The sequence below is a fragment of the Chaetodon trifascialis genome, chromosome 7 (genome assembly GCF_039877785.1).
Source record: "Chaetodon trifascialis isolate fChaTrf1 chromosome 7, fChaTrf1.hap1, whole genome shotgun sequence".
NCBI classification, from domain to species: domain Eukaryota; kingdom Metazoa; phylum Chordata; class Actinopteri; order Chaetodontiformes; family Chaetodontidae; genus Chaetodon; species Chaetodon trifascialis.
The window spans coordinates 22985500-22995000 of NC_092062.1; the positions used below are offsets into that span (position 1 = coordinate 22985500).

The 9501-nt window shown below is 38.3% G+C and overlaps 1 protein-coding gene across 1 annotated transcript; it reads left to right on the plus strand.

Annotated features, from left to right (window-relative positions):
* The first annotated feature begins 414 nt into the window (after positions 1 to 414).
* LOC139333505 (cytochrome P450 4B1-like) lies at positions 415 to 3342 on the plus strand. The gene is given in 7 exon segments (XM_070965966.1): positions 415 to 466; positions 580 to 686; positions 1318 to 1512; positions 1664 to 1793; positions 2239 to 2303; positions 2630 to 2712; positions 2979 to 3342. Coding segments are annotated over 7 exon segments (810 nt in total). The 3' UTR covers positions 3157 to 3342.
* The last annotated feature ends 6159 nt before the right edge of the window (positions 3343 to 9501 follow it).

The following is a 9501-nucleotide window of genomic DNA, read 5'->3' on the forward strand; positions in this document are numbered from 1 at the left end:
TCCTTAAAGCAATCAAGATCATAAAATTTACAAATGAGGAAATCATGCTAAAAAGTGCATTCAAAGCATACTCAACATCAACAACAATGCAGGCTGTCCTCTGGTAGACAAAGCAAGAGACAGCAAGAACAAAATAAAGTGGGATTGCTACAGACTACACTGTTGCAGCTCAAGGTCAATGTCACAATTTTTTTTTTGTTTGCTCCCTAACAGAGCCAAAAGATAATCTGTCATATTGGTTTCTTGAGTCCTGGATAGGTAAGACTACCTTGTCTGTCTCCTGCAGCATATTTTTCCACATTGCAGAGTTGTTTGTTTAGCTGCTTTACTCACACACAAACTCTCCATTTTCTGTCTTCAGGGGATGGCTTACTGGTGTCGAAGGGCCAGAAGTGGTTTCGTCACTGAAGGCTCATGGCTTCAAATACAGAAAAGCATGCAGGATCGCTCACAGTCATACATACAGGTAAAACCTGAACACATAATTTGATTAACAACAATCTGAAACAGTTGGCAAATAGCAATCATACTGGATTTTAGCAATTTGCAAATTCTCATCCATTATCTTGTCTTTTGAAGATGAAGTCATCAGAAAGAGGAAAGAAGCTCTAAAGGAAGAGAAGGAGCTGGACCGCATACAAGCCAAGAGAAACTTGGACTTTCTGGACATCCTTCTCTTTGCAAAAGTATGTTCAGTGATATCTGCTCCAATCTACTGACTTTCAGAAAATTCTTGTTGAAAACAACACACTGACACCTGACTCACCTCAACTGGTTTTCTGGCATACGAGCCTGTCCAGTGTTTTCTCACCAGATTAACAAGATAAGATAGTTTTATCAAATGTTGATTAAACAAAGTCAGTGTCGCAGGGCAGAAATTAGCTCAAGAAATAACCTTTCACACCACAACATAAAGTCATTCCACCCCGCTCAGCAGGCTGATCACAGGCATGTGTCCAACTTGGGACCATTTTTGAAAATGACTAATTTCCATCAACTACTGCTCAGTAAATATTCTCAGTGAGACACAATTAGATACCCAATAACACCTCTGTAACTCTGTGTTATGTTAAAAAAATGTCCTCTGTCAAAACACATGCAGTGGTTTTGGCTAGTTGAGCGCCTGGTTTCCAGTTTTTCCGTGATTGCTCTTTGTTTGAAAAGGCAAACAAAGAGCAATCACGTTCCGTACTTATATTAAAAAGTTCCTCACAAATAAAGAGTGAATATCTCTAGTCGTTGTAGTTGTGGCACTTAGCATATAGTTGTTTAATTCTCATTTTGATGAGATGTTTTTGTCTGTAATTCTTCCTTCAGGATGAGAAGCAGCAGGGTCTGTCAGATGAAGATCTACGAGCAGAAGCGGACACCTTCATGTTTGAGGGCCATGACACCACCGCCAGTGGCCTCTCTTTCATCCTCTACTGTCTGGCCTGCAACCCAGAACACCAGAAGATTTGCAGGGATGAGATCATGCAAGTCCTGGAGGGCAAGGACACCGTGGAGTGGTAGGCTCATGAGTTGAAAATATTGCCATTTGCAATGCAAGTCTGCGCTAGATGATCTGTGTCACATCAGCTGGTTTTGGTGTGATTTTTGCCATCATTGTATTGTTTAAGAATATGGACAACTAACAATGTTTATCTGTGTTATTTTAAAGGAGGACCTCAGTAAACTTCCATACACTACAATGTGCATAAAAGAATCCCTCCGTCTTTACCCTCCTGTACCAGGAATATCCAGAATTATCACCAAACCCATTACTTTTTTTGATGGAAGGACTCTGCCAGCAGGTTTGTTGTCAGTGTTTTCAGGCAGTTCATGTACATAAGACAGCGTTCTGTTGCATAGTGTAATAATAATGTTTGCCTCACTGGTACAAGATCAATTATTAACTTGTATTATCTGAAATTGTTTTTCATAATACACCTTTGGCCTATAGACAGGTATATACAGTATATAATGTACATTTCTTCCCTGTAAGCAGCTTTAAAGTTTCATCATTTCAGACACATTTTCCTAAAGTTATGTGAGTTTGACTGTTTGATCACATAGTGAAACACTGGCCAACAGTCAATGTCTGAACCACTGACTTGTTGCTCATTCACACTTTAAGTGGTGGTGGCAGCTTCATGTGTCTCATACTAAAATATATTCAGTCTGTATCCATACACCTTGTATGTGTCCTGTTTATGAACAATCCCAAACTAAAACAAGTGTTTTTCTTCTTTTTTGCAGGTAGTCTCATTGGAACAAGTGTGTATGGGATTCACAGGAATGCAACTGTCTGGGAAAACCCTGATGTAAGTCCAGATGTAATTCTGAGCAAAGAAGTTAAGGCTCACCTTTGCCAACTCACGACATGGTGCACATTATTCATATAATCAGTGATAAGAGTATATAAAAGTATATATAATATGAGTATAAAGTATATAAACATATGATCCCTCTCTGCTGTGCTGGCCCAGCACACTTTACTTACAAGTGAAATGTGTGTAAAAGGTGACTGAGTCATGAAATTGGTGAATAATTGATTAATTTATGATTCAACCTGGAGAGGTTAGCTGGCCAGCACCCAGATGATAAACGCCACACTGGCATTTGTTCTTTCCATCTTGTTTCAACACAGGTCTTTGACCCATTGCGTTTCCTACCAGAGAATGCTTCCAAGAGGTCACCTCATGCATTTGTGCCTTTCTCTGCTGGACCAAGGTTTGTCTCCACCTGATAGCACTGAGGAGTCATTTCTCTCTCCTGATTCAGTTTAAAAGTAAAGAAGTAGTCAGAACTAATTTGGTGAAGGTTATAGCTCGTTAATCATGTGCTTCATCATATTGACATTACTGCTGGGTTGTTGCCATATGTGTTCTAATATAATGTCAGTCCACAGTGACAAATGAGAATCTGTTACTGATTACATGTTACTGTCCTGTTCTGTTATTGCTAAAAATATTTCTTTTTATGTTTTCCTCCCTCAGAAACTGCATTGGTCAGAACTTTGCCATGAATGAGCTGAAAGTGGCGACAGCCCTGACACTGAAGAAATACGAGCTGCTGGAAGACACCACTCACAAACCCAAGATAACTGTTCAGCTGGTGCTTTGCTCAATCAATGGCATCCACATCAAGATCAAATCTGTTGATCCACAAGCATAAAGAGAAATCCCTGCAGGAAATGCAGTCGACCTGGAAGACACATTATTCAATCAAGGGAAATCTGAAGATCTGAAGTGTCTTCATTTCTAATATTTTAAGTTTTAATGGTTCAATGAGTAGAATTTAGCGTGATCTATTGGGAGAAACTGAATATTCAAAAGGATGCTTTCATTAGTGTATAACAACCTGAAGCTCCAACCTGCTGAGAGAGAGTGAAGGAAAACAAAGTATCAGAAAAATAAAACACATAATGAACCGAGACCACAGCCATCACAACTATGTTCATTTTTCTTGTAAAACCATCTGAAAAAGCTTGAGTCGCCTCTGTCATGTTGACACGGTAACATGACATCCCAGCAACAATGGAAGGTGATTTATCTAAAATAAATCTCATTTTCTGTTTTTGTTTCACCTGATATTTGTTTCCTCACCTGCTGTCTATTTTGAACTCAACTTAATTTTATTGTTTTATCATCAGTGTTCTTATTATTTGCTTTTATGTTCATCATTGTGTTGTAGTTTATGCATGGGTGGTGCTGCATAGATAAAGTTTATTATCATGATTGCTATTCCTCCTACATTGTTGTTCACATGGATTTCTTGACCTTACTTTCACACCCTGGTATCTTGGTTATCATTTCATAAAAAAATACTTATCTATCTTATCTACCGCCTTGCTGCTGGACGCACATTGTCATTTGACTGACAGGACCGATTAGATTCTCCGCATTTATCTGCAGACGAATCCAAATGAATAACTCAAAGCTGATGGTACCACTCATGGGATGCCACATACAGATTTTGGGACAGTTCAAGTTATGTGCAACAGGTCATAAACAGTGATAGCTGGAAGTCTGCAGTCAAACCTCAATAAAAACTGTGACTTTTATGCACAAATCACCATCTAGTGGCCTGTAGGGCAAATACAAGACACTTCAGTTGACATAATATTGGCCCAATACCTGTGATTGAAAAGTTTCATTGAGTAAAACACTTTATCACACTTCAACGGGTTTTCAAAATAAAAAGCAGCCCTATGTTTTTTTAGAAACTGGCTTCATGTCTGGATTCTGACTTTCCTGACTTCTCACAGAAAAATATTGTATTTAAAAGTATTGTTTTGTCATTTGTTAATAACAGCATTATCAAAGTACTACAGGAGTGAAAAAAAAAGTTGAAATGTGTTTAATGAAAAAAACAACAGTACATATAACACATCAAAAATGGTGCTGTCTATGTTAAACTAAAATTCATTTTCCTTGTTTTTATTGTTTTTCATCAATTTTATTATTATTTGTTTTTATGTTCAACACTTTGTGTTGCATTATATGCACAAATGGTGCTGCATAGATAAAGTTTATTATCATTATTGCTATTCCTCCTAAATTGTTAACATGGATTTCTTCATCTTAATTTCACACCCTGGCATCTTGGTTATCATTTAATAAAAAAAAAGTGCTTATCTATCTTATCTACCGCCTTGACGCACATTGTCATTTGACTGACAGGACCAAGCAGATTCTCCGCCGCTGAATATAGCTCAAATTTGCAAAAGGATATTAATTTTTAAAACATTTTAGAATTGTCGTCTCAGTTTCTTAAATTATCCTAAAATGGCTAAGCTACACGAAAACTGATACATTTGTTCTTAATGACAAAAAATGTCCCATTGAAAACCATTGAAAATGCCATTTTTGATCCCACATTTATCTTAACATAAACTAATGCACTGATATAGGTCCCTTACCATGGATGTTTATACTTTGCCCTGAGATGTTCTGTACATCAAAATCTGCTTGGAAAGAGGAAAAATTACACAATTGTCATTCATGCACTTCTGACAAAACTTAATGAGATGGACAAAAGTCATTTCGCATGGCTGCCGTGGGGTGAAGTGTGTCTCAAAGCTCTGGTCTGCTGGCTTAGTTATTTGTCCGTGGTGCCCATGTGTGCATGAAAAAGCTACTTCATCTCAACGGTAACGTAAAGGACTATCTGGGCCTGTCACTTTAGAGGTCTATTTAAGGACTAATCACTCAATCCATTGCTGATGGGATGCAACAAATTCAAACTGAACTAAAGGGGATGAGAACAATCAAAACTTACCTAATCACACATTTTGATGCCAAAATTGAACGCATCGAAGGGAGTCTTAACAAGATACATGTCTCATTATCCACACTTGGAGACCAAGTCTCAGAGCTGGAGCGGAGGGTCGGCACAAACAAGGATGATCTACAGGACATCACTCAGCGTGTCAAAATGCTTGAAAAAGACAACGCATACCTGAAACAACGAGCCGAAGATGCCGAAAGCTGAAGTCGGGCCTCCAATCTCCGTTTCATCCATATCGCTGAGAACGCGGAGGGCAATAATATCCTTGGATTTATTAAACACCTGATTGTCCAGCTTTTTGGTCAGACCAACTTCCCCACTCCACCCAGCATTGAACAGGCACATCGCTCCCCAACTTTCACCAGACAAAGCTCCAGTGCTGGTCCGAGGCCGATCCTGGTTAAATTCTCCCACTTCCAGGATAAGCTGAAGATCCTGAGGCTCTCCAGGGAAAAGAGGGAGCTCCTGTTCAATGGATCTCAAGGCCACATATTTCCGGATTTCAGCGCCAACCTCGTTCAGAGGCGTCGGGAATTCGATGCACACAAGAAGAAACTACGTGACATGGGCCTCAAATACTCTCTTCTTTTTCCCTGCACGCTTAAAGTGATCCACGAGGGTAAAACGAGACTTTTTCGCACTCCTGATGAAGTTGATGTTTTCCTTGGAGACTTCTCTGCTACCTCACCGTAATATTGAACTTATAAAATGACAGTCCTTTTGTTGTAATGACACTTATTTCTCTTTGAACTAAACATTTTACTTTGCTGGTTGTTGTAACTTATTTTCAGCAGGCTTATTGCCGTCATGAACTTTGATTTTGTGCTAATCTACCCACTTGCAGATTTATTTAACCTGTCATTATCTACTAGTGCACTCCCATTATCTTGGAAATGCACCAAGGTCACCCCAATTTTTAAAGGGGGTGACCCGCTTGATCTTAATAACTATCGTCCAATTAGTATTATTAATTCTGTTGTTAAGATTTTTGAAAAATTAGTTTTTAATCAATTGTCTCAACACATTTCTGACTATAATATTTTGTCTCCATGCCAATCGGGCTTTAGACCCAACCACTCCACAACCACAGCTTTACTTAAATTTACTAGTGATGTGCTATCAGCACTAGACAGTGATAAATTCACTGGTGCAGTCTTTTTAGATCTGAGCAAAGCTTTTGATATTGTAGATCATTACCTGTTGCTGGACAAACTATATACAATAGGACTGTCTCGTCATGCTTTACTGTGGTTCAACTCCTACTTACATAATAGACGTCAATGTGTGAATTGCGGAGGAAGTCAATCTGATTATCTAATCATAGAAAGGGGTGTTCCACAAGGGTCATCTTTAGGGCCACTTTTGTTCTCCATATTTATTAATGATCTTCCTTTATCCTCTTCTGGCTGCCATACTCAACTGTATGCCGATGATACAGTCCTCTACACATCAAGCACCTATATATTAGAAAGTGAAACACGCTTGCAGTTTGATTTTATTAATGTACAGGACTGGCTCAGCCATAACAGATTATCATTAAACAAAAAGAAGACAAGTCTTATGCTGTTTGGTACCAGTCATAAATTAGCACAACACTCTGCTGAATTGAATGTTTGCTTTAATGATGGTATCCCTCTTGAAAAAGTGGACACATTCAAACACCTGGGTCTTTGGATCAGACCCCCTGCTGTTGTTATTAGTTTTTTTTTTTCTTTCTTTCTTTTTTTTTTTTACTAATTAATTAACTACTATTACTATTTCCTTTTATTTATTTTTACTTTTCTTTCTTTCTTTTTTTTTTTGTTGCCCTTGTGATCGGATAAGGGGCTGATGGGGTATGGTGGGGCGGGTGGGAGGGAGCTGTTGTGCACACTGTAAGTGTATGTTTTGTGTTGTGTGTAAGTGGTTGTATTGTATTGTTTGATTGTTTTGATGTATAGGACCCCCTGGAAGACGAGATGATGCATCTGAAGGGGTTATCCCTTATCCCTTAATAAACTGCCTGACTCTCCTGATTCAGTTTAAAAGTAAAGAAGCAGTCAGAACTAATTTGGTGAAGGTTGTAACTCGTTAATCATTTGCTTCATTATATTGACATTTACTGCTGGGTTGTTATATCTGTTCTAATATAATGTCAATCCACAGTGACAAATGGGAATTCTGTTGCTGATTACATGTTACTGTCCTGTTCTGTTATTGCTTAAAAGCATTTTTTTAATGTTTTCCTCCCTCAGAAACTGCATTGGTCAGAACTTTGCCATGAATGAGCTGAAAGTGGCGACAGCCCTGACACTGAAGAAATTTGAACTGATAGAAGACACCACTCAGAAACCCAAGATAATTCCTCGGCTGGTGCTTCGCTCAATCAGTGGCATCCACATCAAGATCAAATCTGTTGATCCAACAACCTGAAGCCTTTTGTGTTTGCTGCAGCCTGTAACGTCACTGCTGGATGCCACTAAATCTAAACACAGGACCTTTAAGTCTGCTTTTAAGCCTATACACTGGCAATGAATCACAATGATCAAATGACAAACTGTGCAGTTTTTTCTTTAGTGACTATTTTCAATGACTGATTACCTAATGAAAGAGATTTTAATGAGACATGCTTGCACTTGATCATGAAAAGGAAATAGGACCTGCAGAATATTATGGCAGGAAATTTTTAATAAATCCGTTTTAAATAAATATTTGAAAAAGAAGATTTTCCTGTCTTCATTTGTAAATGCAATATGCAATACATGGAGCAGTTCTCAGCTCTGAGCATGTTCAAAGAGCCCATAACAGTGTCTCTGCATTTTTTTTTCCATAAATGGTGATTAAAATTTAACAGAGTTTACTGCCACTGGGTCAAAAGTCACATTTGAACGATCATGAAAATGATTTACCTGTGCCGCATGAACTCATTTATGGCCAGGAAAGAGACATCCAGGTTGAGGTTTATCTCAAGAACAGTCGCAGGACTGTGCAATACACACTTAGCAACATATTGTTTGGACAGTGCAAATTGCTTCTGTCTGCAGATAAATCCAAGTGATTAACTCGAAGCTTATGGCACCACTTTAATGGGATGCCACATACAGATTTTGGACCAGTTAAAGTTGCGTGCAACAGGTCTGTCACTCTGAGGCTTAAGTGCTCAGTTTCTTCCCACAGTTGTCTTGAAAACAGATTTGACACCAGCAAGGGCCTCGATCATCCTCTGTTAGATTATCAGTGACCAAGGAGCGATTGTCCAGAACCTTAATTCTGGGATGTAGGAGATCCTGATGGTGTTTTACTCCTGCCTTGTCTTAAAAACTATCTGGATTGTCTTACTGTGTTTATTTTTCTTGTAAAACCATCTGAAGGAGCTTGAGTCACCTCTGTCATGTTGACACAGTATCACAACAATCACAAGGTGATTTGTGTCTGCTAAAAAGTTTGCTGTTATACACTAGCAGTAGCTTGAAAAATTGAAAATATGAATAATGTACTGCCAAAAGTAACTTATCAAAACTGAATTTTGAATGCACTGTAACATAAATGATTTAGTAAGTTACTTTCCTGCAGTAAAAGGAGATGACTTCCAAATAATCAGTAGAAAAATAAAGCCTTTTTGCATCGTGCTTGAGGCACTCGTCACTCTGTAGAAATGAAGACAATACTGAACAGGCAGAAACACCTCCTCAGTGGTTACACTATTGCTGCTCTCCAAAACAAAGATCACACTCTGCTTCGCATCAGAAGGTTTTAGATTGAGTGTGACGACTAAATTCAATTTGACACATCGGAAGTGGCCCAACAGCCGATGCAGAGGAAATTTACAGTGGCTTTCACCCACACTGTTCTTCTGATTGTGTTGCATTTATTTCACTTCTTGATGATGTTGAGATTGGAAATTATTTAAATAAAACAAAAAGATATCACACACACAGTACCTCATTTGTATTTTTTATTCAGAATTTATTTTTATTTTAAATAGTTAGGTCAATAACTGATTAATAGATTCTCAGAGATTATGATATTTAATAAGTAGTAACAGGAAGGTCTAACAATGATCACTCGCTGTTTACAGGCACAATTCCTGCAGCTTTACAAATCGCTTTAATTAAACCACTGCTTAAAAAGACACAGATGGTTCTGTCATCTCTAACTACAGACCAATCTCCAACCTGCCTTATCTGAATAAGTAACAGTTCAGGTCAAAGTTATAAATGACCTCAGGGTTAACACTGATGAGAAAAAGCT